Source organism: Rousettus aegyptiacus, unplaced genomic scaffold (genome assembly GCF_014176215.1).
Source record: "Rousettus aegyptiacus isolate mRouAeg1 unplaced genomic scaffold, mRouAeg1.p scaffold_m13_p_6, whole genome shotgun sequence".
NCBI classification, from domain to species: domain Eukaryota; kingdom Metazoa; phylum Chordata; class Mammalia; order Chiroptera; family Pteropodidae; genus Rousettus; species Rousettus aegyptiacus.
The window spans coordinates 52,910,995-52,932,345 of record NW_023416309.1 but is presented as its reverse complement, the minus strand read 5'-3'; the positions used below and the strand labels follow the sequence as shown (position 1 = coordinate 52,932,345).

The window sequence follows — 21,351 nt, the reverse complement described above, 5'->3', positions numbered from 1 at the left end:
CTGGGCCAGCCCTGAGTGCCAGCGGCCAGAGCCCTTAGGCCTGGACGGAGCAGAGAGCTGGGTTCAGGCCGGGAAGGGCTGAGCTCACAGATGACAAACAGCCAACCCCCCGCCCCCACCCCGTGTCTCCCCCAGATGCAGGAAAAGGCAAAGGAGATCTACATGACCTTTCTGTCCAGCAAGGCCTCGTCCCAGGTCAACGTCGAGGGGCAGTCCCGGCTCAACGAGAAGATGCTGGAGGAACCACACCCACTAATGTTCCAGAAACTCCAAGACCAGGTAACCCGACTTCCTTACCCGCACTTGGGTTTGAAACCAACATTTGTCCCCGGCCTGGAAGAATTCAGTCAAACACTAAATATTAGACACCCTGGAAGCTGTCCCATCCAGCTAGGCAGGCTGCGGCACACGGAGGCGCCGTGGCTGGCAAAAGGTGGAGGACTGGATTCCACCCCCAGGAGGCTCCCGCGGGCCTCTTAGCTCTTGGCCTACACACCGTTTGAACCAGCAGGGTTATCTGTCTTCTCAACCCAGATTAGAGAAGAGGCTGGATCTCTTTGAGGCACTCACACTGAGGAAGCAACGTGTGCTATCTGCCGAAGGTAGGAGCGCACGGAAAATTCTAGAAAGCAAGCACAAGGACTCAAAGCGGCAGGGAACCTGGGGTGGTTTTGGTGCAGATATCCAAGCAGAGCCACCTGCCCCTGGTGGCCCATTCCCATGAGCTAGCTCATAATGAGGCCCCTGAGTCATCATGAAAAGGCCAACATCGGGCAGCATGCATATTCCACTTAATGAGGAAAAATTAGGTTTGAAAACAGGCCTATGAGGGGCAAACGTCGGTTTTCCTCCTGTGGGGGAACGGCAGCGGTGATGGGCAGAGGGACGGAAGTGCGCTCCCGAGGCTCTGGGACATCAGTCTGCGGACCTGGCGGTCCACAGAGAGCTCCGTTCTTCCGAAATGCTGCACATGCCCTTGTCGACAGCAGAACACAGGCAGATTTTAAACTCCTGTGGGCCCTGACCTTGCTGAGGAGGTGAAGGCCTCCCTGGGCACAGGGGTGAAGGCTAGCCTTCCGCTTAATTCAGCAACCCTCGGCCCACCTGCAGGTCCACCTGCAGGGCCCATGGAAGCAGATGCTGAGCTCCACCCACTGATTCAGAGGTCAGATCTGATGGCTCCTGGGCGAGCTGGGACTTTGCCTTCCCAACAAGGCCCCTGGTGAAGTGCACGCTGACGGTCCTGGGAATTCACTTTGAGAACCACTGGTCCTCTAGATGGGCTGTTATTTTTTTATTTTTTATTTTTTTGATCTCCTGGAGTGGGCACAGAGTGCAGAGTATGTCCCAGCATCTGGGAGGAGGGCTCATCTTTGCTCAGCATCAAGTAGAAAGCAAACATACAGGTAGAGAATACAAACACGAGAGGTAGTTTAAGAGTATTTTTCAATTGACTCCGCGAAAGTGCCAGTTCCACATGAATCATGAATCGAATTTGGGTGTTGAAGACACTGATTAGCATGGGTGACCTGCTGAGGGCCTCCTGGAGGTGGTGACTTTGAGCCAGAGGAAAGGATGTTATGGACATGTATTTGTGGGAGGAAAGGAAGTGGAATGTATGGTCAAAAGGCAATTCTTGTGGTTAGCGGCACCTGGGGATTTCTGCCCCGCCTCGACAACAGCATCTCTTAAAAGTTCCTCTGGTACTTTAGCCAGGGTTGAGAACCTGTACTGAAGCCCTCATGGTCCAGGTGTTTTCAATAATGACCATGCCTACTATCAGGGTCCCCTCTGTTCCTGATGCCCCCTCGGCATGTAGTATCTCATTTCATCTCCGGGGAGTGTAATTCCTGTTTTGATGATGAGAAAAACGAGGTTCAGAAATACCACGTCGTTTGTTAGCATAAAGTTACACAGGTAGTAGGAAGTCCTGGAGGCCAGTTCGCTCTCACCCACCTGCCTGCAAAGACCACACTCCCCGCCGCCCTCACAGCCTGCATAGCTCTCCCGGGCTAACGGGCAGCCTCTCCCCGCCCCTCAACGCCCCACGAGACCAGCTGGAGCAGAGGTGTAGGGGAGGCCATGTGAACACAGGCCGTCCCATTTCCTGGGACTGCAGACTCCAGGGTGGTAGCAAGGAATGAGACAGGCGGGTAGCACTGCCCGCGGTGGCACCTTGGGCTCCCAAGGACTCAGCGCTCCTGAAGTTAGGCCGGCGACACCTCTCAAAACGGAGTGGACCTTTGTGTCCCGGGCACACCCGCTAAATTCACACCCTGGGAGGTCGAGCTGGTGCAGAGAGGACGAAGCACAAGGAACAGAGGAAGATTTGTTATTTTCTGTTTATTTTTGATTTTTGTTTTCAAGTAACAAAAAAATTTGTTTTTAATTCAAATTATTTATTTGTTTATCTATTTTATGGTGACATTGGTTAACGAAATCCAAATAAGTTTCAGCTGTAGACCTTCACAGTGAGGCATATGTATATATTTACACTGTGTTCACCTCCCATAGTTAGAGTTCCTTCTGTCACCTCATATTTGACCCCCTTTACCCGGTTTATCTGCCCCCCGCCCCACCCTCTCTTAACCACTAGTCCACAGTCCATGCCCATGAGTCTCTGTTCGTTTCTCTGCTTTTCTGTTGCTTTAAGGTTTATATCCCACGTATAAGTGATGTCATGTGATTTCCGACTTTTTCTGTGTGGCTTATTTCGCTTAGCATGATAATCTCAAGGTCCATCCAAGTTGCCACAAATGGCAGTATTTCATGTCATGAAAAATATTTTTAACATAACTCTTATCTGCTTAACCTTAAAAGTCATACATGCTCAATAAAAGAAACCAGAATATAAAGACACAATCGCTAATTCCATACCTGGAGGCGAGTCCTAAATAGCGTTTGGTCTCTAAGCTCTCCAGCTTTTTTGTTCTATAAATGCACACACGCACACACACAACAAACACGGCACGAATGCCTGTTTAAACGATTTAAAGTCAAGGAAATGCTTTCATACCCTGTTGTTAAAAGTCGTGTATTTGAGAAGCCCGAAGTGGATGAAAACAAGGTGCTTGGACTCTGAGCAAGTTCTACAATCCCTGAAAAGGGCTCCCGCCTTACGTTTGCCCTAGAAAACTCTGCCTCTCCAAGGCCCTGCCGGTAAGCGGTCTGGACGTGTGCTCAGCACAGGCTGTGGTCCTCTGCTCCCCAAAGACCCCCACGAGAGCCCCGTTTTCCAAGGAGAAGGAGTTGGAAGCTGAGGGGAGCATGTTTGGAACCACGAGATGTCACATAACTTTTAAAAAGCTCCCCGGTGGCTTCGGTGTCTTTGAGCTCGGCTGGCTCTGTCACGGAGCTGGGTGAGCAGGCAGCTTTCAGTGGCCCATGCCAGGGGAACTTCAGGTGGCCTTGGCCCATCCTGGGGGAGGGGCAGCGCTTCAGGCCCTGGAGGCAGCAGGGTTGTGGGGCAGCGTGGACTTTGGGGCACGGCCAGACCCTAGAAGAATGGGAAAGCCCTCGGCAGCATGGGAAGTGAGCCGACATCCGGCTCACTTATGCAGAGGAGGACGTCATTCAGGTCCTGTTTACTCCTGGTTTACACAGAGTCCTAAGAGGTCTGGCGTCTCAGTTTGCGGTGGTTTAGAAGTCCTGGTGGACACTGTGTGTGTGTGTTGGGTGGGGGCGGAGCCGGGGGAGCGGGGCAGTGAGAAGCAATAACTAATAGCTTGAGGGGCAGAGAAAGAAGAATGATACTAAACACGGACCACAGCACCACGATCTGGAGCCCCCGAGCGGGGGGCCCAGCCCACACACTGCACCGGGGGCCTCCCCGTGCTCGGGAATGGTGACGTGATTAGTGATGCTAATGACCCCAGAGCATCCAGCAAAACTTAAACCGTGGCCAGCACGTTCTGTGAAGAATGCGTTAGACATTTTAATAAGCGTCTCATCAAAACAGTCTCTTAAGAGAGGTTTATAACGGTGCTATTTGGAAAACTTATGTAAGCGGATAGGTCGTTCTCTGGTTTGATTTGGCTCCGCTAACGTGGCCCGTGGCCCGGTCGTGTGCCGGCACGTGCCGGCGAGGCCCGGGGAGGGGAGCAGCTCGGCCGGCCTCTCTCTGGGTGCTTTAGCCCAGAGTCAAAGGTGGGCTGTTGGACAAATTTAAGTTGTGAAAAGCAGGAAGGAGCAGGCGACCTGACAAAGAGTTGCTTTCTTCAGTTGTCATACTTTGCAGGGTCTTTTTTGTTTTTTCTTTTAAGAATCCACTCCTGGGCAGTCTGTTTCAGCCCTGGTCGGTTTGCTGGTGTGCGGATTTGTTCTCCCATTCGTTGCATTATGCTCCGGGACTGCACTGAGCACGGCGTTCACACCACGGGGTTCTGCACCATCCCACCACGTGACAGAAAAAGATAAATGGGAGGAAGGAAATGTCAGAGGCGACGGGCTAGGAGCGACTGGGAGGGGCCTACTTTGGGTCTAGCGGTCAGAGAGGGCTCCCTGAAGAGGTGACTGAGACCTGAGTGGTAACGGAGAGCCAGGTGAGAGGAGGGAGCCAAGGCGGACCTTCAAGAGAGAGGGAGGGCAGGTGCCAAGGCCCTGGGGCAGGGCTGCTGGGTGCGTTGGGGGCGGTGCGTGAGGCCGGATGGAGTACAGCGAGCGACGAAGGTGGTGGAATCTACCGCCTGGCTGGGGCTAGGCCCCGAGGTGCGGCTAACCAGTTCAATGTCAAGGATGTAGCATGATGACTATTTATAGAGGACTAATAAGGTTTGGTCCTCCTGAAATCTGGGCACCTTGGCTCTGATCCCCAGCTCCAGCTGTGCCCACTCCTTGGGCAAGAGAATGCGTATGACTCGGTACAGAGCCATCTCTGTTACTACAGAGTTGGCCTCCTACTCATGGCTCGTTGTCTGTACCCGGACGGCTGGACCCCCTGCCCCTCCCCCTCCCTGCCCATCACTTCCTGGATGCTGAGCTCAGATTCACTGTCATTACCGCTGTGTGCTGGCCTGGCCAGGTGGGGGAAGTGGGAACTCCCGTTCCATCCTGCCTCCATCCGACCCCAGGCGCCTCCTCCTTCTCGGCGTGGCTTCCGTGCCCTCATCTGTAACATGGGGCTGTGGGCAGACTCTGCTGCCTCCCCAAGCTGTGCAGCGGACCCGTCACGAACCTCCAGCACCCCGACGTGAGAAAGTCGCTCCCTGGTACCACGACCTCGTTTCCTTTCCACCTTTTCTTTGACTGTAGAATCCAGTAGCCGTGAAACCTCGAGTGAGGTGCGAGCCCTCTCCGTGCCTCAGTTTCCCCATTTGTGAAATACGGTTGTGAGGATGAAATGCAGTCATGCCTGTGAAGTGCTTACCTGGTGCAGTGCCTGGCTGCAGTTGGCCCCCCGTAAGTGTTAACTATGCGTGTCCTCTAGAACAGGGTCCCCAGTCCCCGGGCCGTGGACCGGTACCGGTCCATGACCTGTTAGGAACACAGCCATATAGCAGGAGGTGAGTGGCAAACAAGCCGAGGTCCATCTGTATCTGCAGCCGCTCCCCAGCACCAGCATCACCACCTTGGCTCCACCTCAGATCATCAGGCATTAGATGCTCGTAGGAGCACCGGTCCCTGGTACCCAAAAGGTTGGGGAGCGCTGCTTTAGACTATAACAGAAGGATGAACTTTAGCTTAATGCAGTAGTTCTTAAGGAGGTCAGGGTGGGGAGTGGGAGGTTGTGCCCCAGGGGACACTGGGCAATGTCTGGAGACAGTTCTCGTTGTCACAGCCCGGGCGGGTGCGTTACCGGTGCCTAGTGGGCAGAGGCCAGGAATGCTGCTAAAACCCTACAACGTGCAGGACGGCCCCACCCGACACAGAACTGTCTGGTCCAAAATGTCAGCGGTGCCAGGGTTGAGAAACCCTGGCTTGGTGTGGCGGGGTTCACGCGCTCGCCCTTCACGGAGCCTCAGGCCCCCACCTCGAAAGCGGCAAATAACGCGGATGTCAGTTTCCCGCAGGGTCGTGAATTCCAGAAGACGCGGAGCCTGAACCTCGTCACAGTCCACACGGTGCTCTTGTGCGTGCATCTCACATGCCTCGCGAGCGGTCTTGGGGAAGGGGGCGCCTGCCACCTCAGTGCGCAGCTGAGAACTTGGGCGCGATGGGAAGACGGCACAGCTCGCCCCGGGTCGCAGAGCTGGGAGGCGGGAAGCAGAGCTTGGGCCCGGGGTTTCTGGTTTAGCTGGGCTCTTCTTACCGTTGGCCTGCGAGAACCATTCTTGTCGCGAGGCAGTGGTAATTTGTCCTCATTGTCATCCTTCTGGACAATGCCGCCGTCTTCCTTTCGTGGGAGCTGGTACAGGCAGCATCGTCTTTGGCATTTAAATACGCACCGACGTGCTCACCTTCTTTTTTCCCACGTCCATCTCCCGTGCTCAGTCATGCACTCCTGCACCTCCAGCCCTGCCTGACTCTAGAACATTCCCATCGGTTACCGAGGCTCTGAGAGTCAGCTGCAACGTGGAGGGATCAAGTTAGTCATAGCAGCCTAGATGCTTTGCTCTGTGCAAGAAATAACCATGCCGGTCCCCGCTGGCCCTGTCAGTGTGATGGCCTGAACACATGTGCCTTGGCCACCTCCACAGCCAAGGGAGACTCCAGGGAGGAAGGCCGGCGCCGGAACCTGCCACGCCAGCACTCGCCGTGGGGACATCCTATTGCCGTGTGACTCAGGATTCTGGACAAGCTCATTTTGAAAAGACCGTTTGTAATTGTTAAATTGCTACCTGTTCGTTGTGAAGATGAGGAGAAGAAAACTCACACGACCCAGGAGGGTGCGAAGCGAAAGCCCCAGGTCCTGTCGGCAGTCAGCTCAGGGACCCCCAGCAGTGCCCCGTGAGAGTGAGAGCAAAAGGCCGCCCCTACGAGCTTCTCAGCAGCCCTCTGCACACCTTTCTCTGAAGCCTCTGGCTCGAATGGAAAAGCAAGGAGATCGGAGAAGACTGGAGGCTCAAGGTCATTGCAAACAGCGACTTGGGGTCATTGCTTCCCTGGACCGTGAGAGAGAAGGCTGCAGCCTGGAGGGGCAGCGGGGCGCTCATCCCTCTTCTTTAATCCTAGGGGGGCCCGGTGCCTACATTTAAAGCAAATTTCAAGTACCGCCGGGCTTTGGGGTGGGTGCCGTCTGATCCAAGAAAGCACAGAGAACAGGCGGACTTCTCCACTGAAAAGGAAGCCCTCAACCTCCGATGCTTAAAAAAAAAAAAATTCAGAAAGACTTCGGTGCTCCCAGCCACATCCTTGATGAAGGAGCCACGCACTGGGCCCCCTTCAGCAGTGTCGTTTCTTTGAATTTCCCCAGAACCCAAGAAGTGAGAAACACTTCCTTTCTAGACATCAGTAAGAAGGGTTGGACTAGCTGGTGAGGACCTGGAGCTGGGGGAGGGGCTGCCGTGCCTCTGGGTGTCATTCAGGGTGTCTACCCCCTTTCTCGACCCCCTGTTTCTCTAAGTCTGCAATAGTGGCTGGAGCTGGGGGTCCTGGACGCCTCCATCCTGTGGAAGCTCCAGAGAAGCCGTCCAGACACCAGCATTTTCCAGCATGCAAAGCCAGAGAGGCCAGGTCATGGGTTTTGTTCGAATGGAAGGGAAGTTGGCTGTCCCATCTACCCAGCTGTTTGCCTTATGAGGGGCGGGGCGGGAAGGACAGTATTTGAAATTCTCTTTGGAACTTTAAAATGCTGTTCAGGGGAAGAAGGGAGGGGCAGGAGCCAGAACAGCATTTAATTCTCCTGATGGCAAAAGGCAAACATAAAACACCTTCGCCCTGTGTAGAAGGCATGTCATTCGGGCTTTGAGCATCACGGACTCCGGGAACAAGTGCCACCACCCACTCGAGAGCACTGGAACCATGGGCCAGTGAGGGTATTTCAACCCCTGCAGGGGTCTCTGCCTTTGTCCGTGTCCAGCCTCTGTCTGGAGTTCCAACCCCACCCCAGCATGTCGTCCAGCTCTGGCGGGCCTGTTCAGGAAGCAGGGACACTGTCCGGGGCGACAGAAACTTCCAGGGGCCCACGCCGGCACTTTGGGACAAGGGCCGACCTGAGCTGTTTTGTCTTCTCACCCGCTGTCTGCCCTCTGCCCTCAGACCCTCTGGCTGCACCCCATTCCCACTTCAGAAGAGGGGGAGGTGGTCTTCAGCTTGAGGTGGGGACATCCCCGTGGGCGCCTTTTCCCAGCAAAGCCTCTTCAAGGCCAGCTGGTTCTGCCGTCATTCCGTAGCTCGCGGCTGGAGGAAGAGGGGCTGGCTTGTTTCACGCTTCTTATCTGTCCATTGGGTCTGAAAGCATGCCCACAGTCGAGCCGTATGGGGAGAGAGCACCTTCTAGAACTGCGATCCAGAGACGGGAGCACATGCTTCCTCTTTTCAGCAATTTTCGTATAAAAACTAAACCCGGTTCTTGAAGCCAATATGAAACCTCATTAATAAAACTTGCATGGAAGGATTTATTATTTTCCTCCTTGTACCCAGTTGAAAGAACATGGCAGAGGGTTCTGAAGAGAAGGGAGGATGTACGTTTAGTTTCGTTCTTTTAATGTCTTTATCTTCTGAGAAGTGTTAAGAGTGTTTCACTGAGACAGCGTTGAAGTCTTCACGGAGGGGCCTTCAAGGCCGGTTAAGCTTCTCATTCTCCACGGGGGTGAGGACGGTTGAGCGAGGGTGTCCTTTCCTGGAACAGCAGCTTTGGGACACTCGCGTTAGAGGACCATACCGCTATTTCCCCTTGCAGAAAGGCAAATCCCAAGCAGCCACTGTCTGGGAGCCGGCGAGGGAGGGGCACCTTGGCTGGGTAATGACCTTGTGCGGTGGGACCTTGCGCATGGCTGCACGAGGCAGAAAAGCTCCCTTCACCTTTTCCCCCCAAAGAGTTCCACCTCCAGCTGCCTGTGGGATTGGCTCCCCAGGCAACGACGCCAAACAGTTTACAGTCTGGGCATGCAGCTCACAGCTGTGGGGCTGCCAGCACCCAAACCTGCCGAGCCACAGCTGTCTTGGCCAAAAAAAAAAAAAAAAAAAAAAAAACAGAAAAGAAAAAGTACGGAATGCAGCTTAGCTGCCAGCTGTCTCTGGGAAGGACCCACTCTTTGTAGCTTTGCTCCATGCTCCTGCCCACCTGGAGCCCCTCCCCCACCCCCAGGTTTACGTCGATCTTCTTTCCTCTGCCCTGCAGACAGCTTGAGACATGTTGGTCAGGTGACAGTCACAGTCCAGCCCCAGTGAGGCCCGTTCTCCCCATCAAAGAGTCCTGGTTTTATGGAAACCATCTTATTTTCTGTGCTCCTGTAGGGGAGAGGTGAAATCAATAAGCTGACTGTGTGCGTTTCCAGGGGCCGTCATAACAAATGACCACAAACGGAGCTGCTTAAGACAACAGATGTATTCTCTCACAGTTCAGGAGGCCAGAGATCTGAAATCCAGATGTCCTCGCGAGGCTCTAAGGAAGACGCCTTCCTTGCCTCCTCCTGTAGCTTCTGGTAGCTGCCGGCATCCCGTGGCGTTTCGTGGAGTTTGGTGGTGTTCCGTGGAGTTTGGTGGCATTTTGTGCAGTTCCCTGGCGTTCTGTGGCGTTCCGTGGAGTTTGGTGACGTTCCGTGGCGTTCTGTGGAGTTTGGTTCTAGGGGGACACAAATTGGGGGGCAGGGTGGGTGGGATGCCATTCAATCCACTGCACTGACCTCTGGAGATATTTATTTCCCCTGTATACACATAGACACTCTTACAGACGTATCCGGATCATCGTTTTTAGTTATAGTGCATTTAACACTTTTAGTGTTTAATCGTTTAATATCCGCATACGCTTTCCCGTGCTAACCTCCTTTCGCAGACTTGAGTTTTAAGGACTGACCGTCGGTCTGCCGAGTGAGTGACAGTGTAGCCTAGTGGTGGGGAGCATGGGCTCCAGAGCTAGATCGGCAGTGATTCTGTCCTGCTCGTCTCGTCTGCTCACTGTTACGGGCTGAACCGTGTCCTCCGCCTTCCCCAGACTTACATGTTGGAGTCCTAAGCCCCAGTAATGCAGAATGTGACTGGTTGGAGAGCGGGTCTCTGAAGAGGTGTTTGGGGTTAAGTGAGGTCATGGGAGGGGGCCCTAATCCGATATGACTGGTGCTCTGAAAGAAGAGAATTAGGGCACAGACAGACACGGAGGAGCGACCATGGGAAGATAGGGGGAGAAGGCAGCCACCCCATGGACACCCTGATCTTGGACTTCCAGCCTCCAGAGCCGTGAGGAAAGAAGTTTCTATTGTCGAAACCGCTCGCCACGGCAGCCCGAGCTGACCGATCCTCCGGCCGTTCTCCCTGTGTGTGGTCAGGGTTCTCGCGGGGTTTCCGTGACGATGAAATGAGCATTGCGTGCTGCTGACACGTGGTTGGTTGTGCACCCCCGCACGCGGGCGCTACCCTGGTTCATTTCCCCAGCCTCTGCCACTGCACGGCAGGTGGTTTCTGTTCATTCACCGGGCGGACATTTATTGGACGCCAGTCATGGCCAATTTGCCCTGTGATCAGTAAGGCAGTGATCAGCAGCTGGGTACACTGTCTTTGCTTTCTCGGAAGAGATTTTAGGACCATTCCCTATCCTCTAAGTCATCTTTGCTGAGCCCCTCCCCTTGAGGGGCTCTGTGATGGGGATGGGATACCCTATCACCATGTGCTTCCAGGCTAGTGCCCAGGAGACCCAAGGACTTCATGGGAGTTTCACACCTGCCCACGGCAAGCAGTGGCCCTTATAGCCTTTTTAAGCAGCTCGTAGCCCTCCCTTGTGTTTGCTGGCAGCAGGAAGGAGCCCGCAGCCTCTTGGGATCTTCTGGAGGCTGAGAGAGTCAGCCAGCCCCCAGCAGCCTCCTTCCCCTCCCTCCGCCTGCCTCCTCCGGCCCTGGGTGCCTCCAACCCCAGCCTTTTTTCTTCTCCTCTTTGAAGTATGAGCCTCAGAGCCACTACAGGCAAACAGGATGTTTCACTCCCACACGCAGAGACTTCAGAGGAGATGCTTGGGTCGAACCGCATCCTGCTGGCAGTGGTGGGTCCCGTCTGCTGTGGACCTGGTGTGGGAGGGGGTGCCAGGTGGGGCATCACACAGCTGGCTCCGTTAGTCCCCCTTTGCGCATCCGTTCCAGACTTGGAACGAGGCGGGCATCTCGAAGTTCCGTCTGGGGGACCCTTGTGCCTGGAAGGACTGGATAATGCAGGTGGGGGCGATGGTGACGCCCGCTCGGCACACTGGTGAGAGGCCACGAAATGCTGAGGGCATTCCTCTTCCCCTGCCTCGCCCCCAGTGGGAAATGAATGAATGATTTCTCCAAACCTCAGCAAAGCAGTCTAGGATTACAAGATCGCTGAGGAATGGCTACCTGCTGGGGGCTTAGGGCGGAGCTGTCTGTCGTCCTGAGCAGTTGGAGACCTTGGACAGGAGTGGACGGTCGCTCCGGGGGGAGGAGTGGAAGGAAAGCCCAGCGTCCTCAGTCTTTTTCCTGGTGGGGGACTCTGCCCATAGCAAAGTGGTTTCGGCGCTTATCCTACGGCTGAAGCCGTCCCGGGAAGATGGAGGTGGAAAGGCAGGTTCTAGTTCTGAGCCCTTAGACTCCGTCAGACATTTAATTTACAAAAGAGTTCGCGTGCGCGCGTGTGGGGAAAGGGCAGATTTAAAAGATGTCGGGGTTTTACCACCCACTTGATAACCCCGCCTGGCAGTGAGTGACATTCTGACACTTCTGGAACTTTCCACGTGTTGAGACCCACGGTAGTGCAGTAAGTGAAGGCACCAGGTGCACGTGTGGATCTTTCGTCTGCAGGATATCCTGAGAGCTCAGTCAAAAGGTCTGAGAGAAAGAGACGAAGAGAGATTTCCTCAAAAGAGGCTGTACCCGTCGCAGCGGAAAATGTCCCCCCCCCATTCTCCCCCCTCTTTTCACCACCCCTTTTGTAGGACAAGAAAGGGGCGTGGCGTGGGATCAGGTGGGGGTCGGGGCGAGGGTCTTCTGGGTGGGAATAGGGACAGTGGCAAAGAAGAGAGGGGTTGGCTCTTCGAGGACCTGGGATGTGTCGAGAGGAAATAAAGAGGACGTCGTCTCCGTTGGGGCTTCTCTCGCACCTGATGAGCACACCTGTGAGTCGTTTCTATCCCGGAGACGGGCCCCTGGGCCTGTGTGAGTGCGCCATTCTCTGCATCCTGCAGCTGACTGCTATTTCCCTAATTAGGGCCTTGTTCCTAAGACCCATCCTTGCTAAGAGTGTAGTTTTACCCCTCTGCTCTGCACTGAATAAGCCCCGTTTTGCTTCTCGGCATGATAATTGGTTTGTTTGAGATCTTGGATGCCAGACTTCTGGGGGTGTTAATAATATTAGCATAATAGGATATGACAATGACCTTTACAACAGCACCGTGTCCCCAGGAACACGTCCCTGTATCATCATCTCTCCAGATAAAGTGGAGAGTCTGAAAGGACCTCTTGATACAAAGGTATGAATCAGTGCTGTGTGCATCTCTACTTCCATGGAAAATAAAGATAGATTTGTTCATGTGACACTCTAAGCTGTTATATTCCATTGAGATCATTTCAGAACGGCCAGAAACATTCAGGAAATCGGCCTTGCCTGGCACACAACTTGCCTAAGCTTTCTTTGTGTGTGTCTGGCATGGATTTGCATTCTTCTGCAACAATAGGTATTTAATAAATATTTGATAGGATGATTCATGGCCCACTTAGCCTCCTCCTTCAGATTCTTTTTTTTTTCTCCCCTTTGCCCCTTAGATCTTCAACCTCATGAAGTATGACAGCTACAGCCGCTTCTTGAAGTCTGACTTGTTTTTAAAACACAAGCAAACCGAGGAAGAGGGAGAAGATCCATCTGATGCCCAAACTGCAGCTAAGAGAGCCTCCAGAATTTATAACACATGAGACCCCAAAGAGCTGGCAGGGCCGGCAGCTTTCGGAGGTGAAGGAACTCACTCTCAAGACTGTGCAGGGTTTATAATTGCTTTGTTATCTGCAAGGACTGAAATGTACAAAACCCTTCCATGGGATATGTGTATTTTATTAACTGCTTGACCAGTAAGTTTTGCATGATAGCTAATCTTACATAAAAAACAAATAGCTTTGACGTTTTAGTTCACGTACACGTATGAGGCAGAAAGAGTCCTTGAACACTGGACACTGAGCATTTTGTAGCTTGATTAAACTTCATGTGAGGCCACCAGGTGACACGTAGAGTCAGCCACCTCTTACCTTTTTAAGTCTTTGCCCTCTCTCTGTGGAAGGGGGCCCTGCATGTCCCCCACAGATTCACTTGTCGAATCAGCTCAAGAATGAGTTGATTTGACAAACTCAGACCACTTGGGGGTGTTGTCTGTCAGGTGCCTTTTGGGTTAAGTACTTCTCAAGAGCAAGTTTAATGCTGGGAAAAGAAAACTCGTCACCGACAGCCTCTGCCGATTTGGGGGGCTGTGTCATCAGAGGGTTCTTATTTCCTGTGTGTGGGTTTGTCCTGGTTTTGTTCACGGTTCATGACATTTCATGCAACACAGATGAATAGTTCATCTCGACAGAAACGGGATCTCGACCAGGAAGAAAGGAAGACAAATAGGAAATCGTTCAGGGTTCCCGTGGCAATGCAAGGTGGCATTGAATGGGACTGCGGCGCACAGCCTGTGCCGGTGATGAAATTCCTGCGTGTCCCCCTTCTCCCATAGCCCGTCTGTGAACACATCGTAACCCTTTCTTCTCTGCACCTACCCTTTGCTTGGACTTGTAACTCCAGGCTCGAGACTTCAACCAGGGGAAGGAAATGCTGTCTCTGAAGTCTGTGCTTGGGTCGAAAGGCTGTGAGTGAAGACCTGCTCGGCCCAGGCTGACCAGCCAGCTCAGGTCACTGCCCCCTTTTAGAGCTAAACCCACCAGGTCCCAAGGTCAGGTACAGTTGCCGTCTGCTAATTGTTCCTGACGTCTGCTTCTGCCAGATCTTCTCCGGCATGTTTGCCAGACCTTAAGCTCCTATTTGTATGAAGCAACCCGACTCCGTTACTTCTGAGCCTTCCCACTTTTCCATTTACAAAGCTGCCCGATGTCGAGGGTGACCGTATAATTTACCAATCAAACCAGGATACTTTTGAGAGAGAAGGGCAGTGTGTTTAATAATTACGCTGGGATAATGACAAGCTGGATCTGTTCTGGGTGGACCATTTCACATGATCACCCATAAACAACCCTCCCCTAGTGTGATTTTGCAGGCGGTCCCCCAGATTCTCCGGCCTTGCTGTCCATCCACTGTGGTCGAATGCTTCCTGTTCTTCTGTCTTGGGCTTGGGGAAGGGATGGCCTTGGGGGAGCCATTCACTGCTGAGAACCAAGTCACCCAACTGCGTGTCCATTAGAAATGACAAATGCTCGGCCCCCAGCAGGAGCTCCCCGCCTTCCCCAGGACATCCTAGACAGGCCCCCTCTGCCTGGGATGGGAGAGCAATGCTGAGGTTGATGTCTAAGAAATTCAGTCTGTCTTCAAGCAGAGTAGACTGATGCATTTTGGAGAGTAAGGGCAGTGCAGGTTCTCTAACTCATCTATGACCCTACAAGCCAGGAAATGCAGGGATGCAGACCACCCCCTGCACCCCCACACACATAACATGGTAATTTCGGGGCCCAAAGAGCTGAGCGGCCTGCTGGGTGCTGCCTTTGGCTTTCACCCTTTCCCCAGTAGGTTCAGAGACCCAGTCTCTATCAGCACTTGAATGAAGGAAACAGCCAGAATTAGCCGGAAGATTGTCTACCAAAAGCAAAGGCTCTCACTTAGGAGCTGCCTGAAAAGCCAAATGCCAGTGGGATGGTGAGCTGCACACACTTAACCACAGCCGACTCGTACCAGCCTCCGCTCGCGCCACGTCCCTCGGCTTGCTCCGGCCCCGCGGCCTCCATCCAGGCCCATCAGAACTGACCGCGCGCACACCTCAGCTTCCTGAGACCGTGGCGAAAGTGAGGCCGGAGCACAGGGAATCCATGTAGCCAGACAGACGCTTCTACCCAGCATTTCCCTTTCACCCCTCTGTCTGTGTGTCCATCCGTCCACTTATTGATTAGTATTTATGTCGCGTCCGCAGCCATGGCGACACGTGCTCCAGTGGAGTTCACAGGTGTTTTAAAATGTAAGGAGTGTTATTATTCGGGTTCGCTGACCTGATCAGGAGATGACTGCCACCGAAAAGAGTTTGTTACCATTCCTAAGAGGAGACGAGGCACCTGGGGCATCACCAGGGCCCGTCAGGAGGCAGGGGGAGCAAGGGGACAGGCAATGCGGCATGACAGCCTGGTGTACAGACAGGCTCGGGAGGGGCTGGTTTGAATAATTTGGGCTCTGGGGCACGGGGACCGTCCCTAGGTGTCTGGCACCTGGCCCCAGGTGATGAGGACAGGTGGCCCAGAGTGTGACAGCCCGAGAGAGGAGGCAGCTGGGGACATGAGCTCTGGGTCGATTGGTTTGCGTGTGGAAGGCGGGCTCCAGTTCGGCGCTGACTCTAGGAGCTGGCTAGCCCTGGGAGGGGCAGCTGCTCCGGTGTCAGAAAAGCCCCAACTGGCGAGGAGTCAGCGTGAGAAAAATGCTTAATACAACAGTCTGCAGGGGCTCGAACTCTCCGCCTGCAGGCCGCCAATGCGATGTTCGATGGGGCATGTGTTTTAAATCTTTCAGTGCAAATGCCTTAGGCTGAGCATGAGCATACTCTCCAGTTAGCCACAGGCCCCAATATCCCCTATTGCCTTATAACGGGCCACTCCAGGCTCTCTGCTAGCTCTACAGTTTGTACCCTGATCGCGTATTCCCGTGTGCAGAGAGCATGGGCTGGGTGACCTTCTCCTCTGTGACCTTGCACTCTTTAATTATACCTTCAGATGGACTCTGCTGACCCACCTGGCTTTCTAGGAGTCAGTTGTGGTCTCTGCCATCCCGTGGTCCTGCACCTTCCCGCCTTCCTGATTACAGTACTCCCTCTCAGGCACAGTGGCGACCACCGCACACAGGTGAACACCTTTCCAGGTGCGCCTTCCCGTTGCCTCATACACAAGAACTTCGAAGGGGAAAGAACAGGTATTTCTCCTGTTTCCTCCATGGGAAGACCAAGCCGATGATGTGACACACAGCCACACGCTGGTGAGTGGTAGAGTCTGAGGTTGGAACCAAAGTCTCTGTCCCCTGTCCCCAGCTCTCTCTTTGGGCCATCCGCTGCCTGGAAGGGCCCTCGGGGAAGTCCAGGGCTGGAGTGAAAACTGGCCTTTTGGCAAAGATGCACATTTTCTCCCTAGACATATTTAATGAGCACCTCCTACATCCCAGACCAAATATTAGATACGGGAATGTAGGGGGCGTGAGATGGAGGCAGAAGCCCTGCCTCCAGGAGATGCGATGGAGCCGTTACCAAAACTTTGCTGCAAGAAAGAAAATAACCAGCCCATGGGAGGGGGACCGATGGGATGTGACTGGCTGGTGGTGTTCGTCCCTAAGTTTATAAGCTCGGTCATCGTGTCTTTCTCCTAAGAATCAGGATATCAGGCTTCATACTGACACTGGTGGTGAAGTGATTCCTTTTTAAAAAACAAAACAAAAAAACAACAAAAAAAAAACAGAATGAGTGCTCTGTTCTTGTGGGGATATGCTTTTTAGTCCTGTCTCAAGTGAAGAATGATGAATTAGTTAACTAAGTTTCCCATTATGGTTTTGCTAACGAGGACATAGGTCCCTTCCTGTGTTACAGAGTTGGGAGTTGGTGAATTGGGACCCAACTCCCTGACCCGGCTCTGAATTTGGGAGCATGCTTTGTTTACAAGCTATGCAAACTGTGAGGCAAGGACAGTCATGACTCATGTCATTGCTTACATTTCCTTTTGGCTGTGGATGTTCTAGAACTTGCATTTATTTCAGTGCTAAGTGGTCTTGTCCAGCCATTAGCATCCAGGGTTTTTAATTTGCGTTTCTTCTCAAGGTTAGTTGCATGCAATGCAGTGAATACTGTAAACGGCCTGCTGTTGGGGGTGAGGAGAAAAAACGCATGCGCAGCTGGGGGCCGGGGCAGAATCTGTGTGGAAACGCCCAAGCCTCCCGCAGAGCAGGTGGGCTGTCCTTGGATTCCCGCAGGCATCGCACGCTTTACAAGTCCGAAGATGCTCACGCAGAGACCTGGGGGTCCCTCTCCTCCTCTGAGTGAGGGTCTTGCAAGTTGTGCTCTCTCTGGGTGCTCACATGGAGGGTGTTCACAGCGCCGCATCCACCCGGAAAGGGCGGTCTTTTCCCATTTCCCACAAAGCCCCTGGGTAGGGCACCTGGAGGTGGCCTGAGAGTCTCCCTTTTCCTGCACCTCTGTGTCTGATTCATCAGAAAGTCCTCTAGACTCTTCCGAAGTCCAGTTTCTTCCCACCTCTACGGCCCTGGGCCCTGACCGAGCTTCCTCCCTCATCTCTTGTCCAGACGGCGGTGACAGCCTCCTCACTGGTCAGTCTTCCTCATTCGGCAGCCGTTTCCCCATTTTCGTCCAGCATCCGTCTTTTAAAAGCGCAGACCTGACTGTGCTGCTCACCGGCATAAGCCCCTTCTTTCTGTGCCTTGTTCTCGGAATAAAAATTCAGGTTAGGACCATGACCTCATAACCACAAGGTCAGGAGAGCTGAGCCCAGCCCCACCTTGACTCTGTGGCTTGTGTCTGCCCCTTGGGCCTTTCCTGAGGACCCCGTTAAACAGTGCCCCCTATAGGTCCATTCTGGGTGCGTTTCACTGTGCACCCCGGGCCTGGCCCAGAGCAGCTACATAGCAGGCCCTCCATAAATGTTTCTTGAGCGAGCAAATGAATGCCAGAATCTCAAATTTTGGGTGATCTCATTCACAGCCTGGCACTCGGTGTTGCCCCTTGCTAATGGCTAACCGTGTGATTGTCATAAAAAGGCAGAATCGGGAGGGCCGGAGAGGCCACCGTTTCCTGAGCGCATCCCACGTTCCAGGCGCTGTGTGAGGCGCCCCGCAGATGAATGTCAACCTCGTGCGGTGGGCGTGGCTTCCACGGTGTCAGAGGCGTGGAACCGGACCGGGTCACCGCGGTTCGTGGTTGGCGGTGTCAGGATCGGAACCCAGCTCACAGTCTTTTAGATCCCATAGCCCACTGTTGTTCACTCTGCCAGGCGGGGTCAGATTCCGGCTCAGGCAAATCTCCGGCCATTCCGGCTACAAAATGGGACTCTCCGGGGGAGAAGGCCACCACCCAGCCAGTCTTGACCTATTCTTCCTTTTTTTTTTTTTTTTTTTTTCTGCAGGACATGCAGAGGGGGCCTCACCCCAGGCAGGGAAGTGGAGTCAAATGCTCCTTTTAAAAAGTCTGGTTTTTGCATTTGCAACCAGCTTTTTTTTTTCTTTCTTTTTCCCCCTTTAGCAATCTATCATGACCATCTCTCCATGCCAATAAACATAATTATACAGCACCGAAAAAGTTTCGAGATTATCGAGGGAAGATAAATGTTTCCCTGTGCTAATTCCGGCACAGTTTATACACTGCTTTGCAACGCGGGCAAACAGTTTTCTTCTTATTTAAGCATTTAAACTCTGTTTTTAAAACTGTTATGGCATACGGATCACCCAAGAGTAACAGATGTCTGCTTGATAGAGATGTTCCCAGGAAAAGAACTGGCTGCTGCTTGGTCTCCAGAGAAAGGATGCCTTTGGAAGTATGTGTGTGGCTTTTAGTCCACATGTGGCCCCTCTCACTGCCATGAGAGGGGCGGGGGAAGAAATACAGTGCCGCGGGCTGCTGTGGGCACATCTGTATTTACAGATCCCGGCGATTGTGGAGGTGAGAACTTGGTCTCCCGGAAGGGTCGTTCCTGCCCTTTCTGCAGGAAGTAGTTCTCTGAATGTTCCTAAGCAGGCGAGGCCACTGCGCATGCGTGATGTGTGGACCTATGAACATGTGGGTCCACTTTTATTAAATTTGCAGCTTTCTCCAGAACCTAAGCAGTGAAAGAATTTATCTCAATCTTCTCTACTATTATTTTTTCTTTACTATCAGTTAGCATGAGAATTTTGGTTAAGAGCATGTCATGAAGTTCGACAGCCTGAATTCGAACCCAGGTCCATCGCTTTTTAGCCGTGCAAGCTTGGGCAAATCACGTGTCTTTCCAAGCCCGTGTTTCCTCACGTGTGAGACGGGGTGATACTGGACCCAGAGTCAGTGAGATACTATATGTAATGTGCATAGCACAGTGCCTGGTCCGTAGGGAGTCAATAAACGTGAGCGACTCAGAGGGGTCCATGTGGTCCGTTCAAGGTCACACAGGGAAGGCTAGTAGATTCCAGGTTTGCACCAGTTTCTGGCTCCATGTCTGGGGCTCTTGTCTCACGACCTCTGAGTGGCCACAGGAAGAGCCCCAGGGCCAGGGGCTGGATCTGAATACCTTTCCATGGATCGACGTGGAAAGCCTGCCGGTGGGTCTCTGACGGGACAACAAGGCCGGGATATGGCTCCACAGCCAACCGGAGCCAGGGTCCTAGTCCAGCCAAGTGGCCAAGTTGAGGGGAAGGATGTCTGGGAGAAGGTCGCTGGCAGAGGGGTTGGTGTCCCACAAGGCAAAAGCAGTGAAAACGGAGTCTCTCTCGAGGCATTTTGCACCTGCAGGAAGGGGAAGGGAATCCGGCGGACGTCCTCCGGGGAGCTGCTCGTGTCGTCGGCGACTTTCCCTTGGAGCGAATGGTGGTTCCCCCACAGAAGAGCGAACCCCATGCTGTCCAGGACGTCCAGGGCTCCCCAGATCCCTAGGAGAGGAGGGACAGCCTTCCTGAAGTTCCCGGCTTGGGCTCACGGGGGAGCTGGTGAGCCGTGGAGAAAGCGAGCGGCTGGGCTCCTGGCGGGGAGGTCGCTGCAGCGCGCGGAAGGAAGCCCTGAGCCCCGGGACCCGCCGTCCCAAGGGCGCCCCCGGAGAGGCGCCTTGCAGTGCCCCGTCCCAGGTCCGGTTGTGTGTGTGTGTGTGCGTGCGCGCGCGCGCGCGTGCACTAATCAATCAGCTTCTGAGAGCCCAGGTCCGGGGATGAGGCAGCCCTGGAACTGCCGAGTACGTGCCCACTGACCCAGGCCACCGCCCTGGCTGCCAGCCGGAGAGGCGCAGAGGCTGAGCCTGGGCAGGACGGTGAGGCGGCCGCTCACACCGTCCTGGACCCGAGGTCCCGTGGCACCAGGAGGACCAGGTGCTTCTGGGCTCCCAGGGAGGTTTTCTTCCCGCTTATTTCAGCTGCTCCCCAACTCCACCTGTCCCCCCCACCACCTGGATCCCACCTCAGCCTCTGCTGGCCCCACAGACCCCAGGTATTCCACCATGCCATCCATGGGACACTGCTCTGTTCATTTCTAAAGTCACTGCTGATTTTTTTTTTTTTTAAATGCTCGGAAAAGAATGTTTCGACATGAGTTTATTGCTTAAAGGACTGCACGACTTTGTGCAATAAACTGCCTCGTACTAAAGTTACAGTAATGCAGAGATCGAGAAATGACTGGCCGTGCATGCAGAGGCTTAAAGGTTTCCAGCGATTGGGATATTAAATGTCTCCCTTTCCCACCATTGGATTTTAAAAGCCTGTCTCCACACCCTCTTTTATGTCTGGTATTCTGTTCTGAAATGCAGTTATTGTTTCTGAAGTTCCCTTCTACCGCCTACAATCTGCCCTGGGAGCCGGATAGGAGGGGCGGGAGGGATGCAGAGCCCAGGCGGCGAAGGCCAAAATGCCCTTCCAGGGGGGTTTGCTGGGGAAGAAGTCGACACCATCGGCGGCAGGTAGGAAGAGTCCCCTCTCCTCGGAGACATTCGAGCAGAGGCTGGGCAGTCACCTATAGGGTGTGGTAAGGGACATTCAGGCGTCAACCTTGATTGGACTGGCTGAATGCTGACACCTCTTTCAGCTCTGAGAGGCCTTGGGTTTATGTTCTGGAAGATGCTTCTCAGGAAAGATGGGAACTCACATCTCCATTTTCACCCTGAGGGAAAGCAGGAAGTGAGTTTAAAAGGGAGATTTAAGAGAGAGAGAGAAAAATACATCCCAAGAGGCACATTTTGTTTCAATAGTTGCGTAGGCTCTTAAGTTTGGGTCCTGGAGAGCTTCAAGGACACCATCAAACAAAACCATGTCAATGGAATAATAAATATTAATCTACAAGCTATCCGCTGTCACAAGCTGTCCCCACCACTGCCAGCTGGATCACCACCCTCAATGAGGAGGAAGGGTCCTTTCTGGTCCAGCGGGATTTGTCTGATGGGGAGGAGAGGGGAGCAGGGGGAGGTGCCAGGA

At 53.6% G+C, this 21,351-nt stretch overlaps 1 protein-coding gene across 2 annotated transcripts in view; it reads left to right on the top strand.

Annotated features, from left to right (window-relative positions):
* Positions 1 to 13,253, top strand: part of RGS10 (regulator of G protein signaling 10) — a 34,276-nt gene extending 21,023 nt beyond the window's left edge. For both annotated transcript variants that reach the window (XM_016142535.2, XM_016142536.2), the window contains exons 4-5: positions 136 to 279; positions 12,804 to 13,253. In XM_016142535.2, coding sequence (XP_015998021.2) covers positions 136 to 279; positions 12,804 to 12,950 — 291 coding nt within the window. In that variant the 3' untranslated portion in view covers positions 12,951 to 13,253. The remainder of the gene's footprint in view (positions 1 to 135; positions 280 to 12,803) is intronic.
* The last annotated feature ends 8,098 nt before the right edge of the window (positions 13,254 to 21,351 follow it).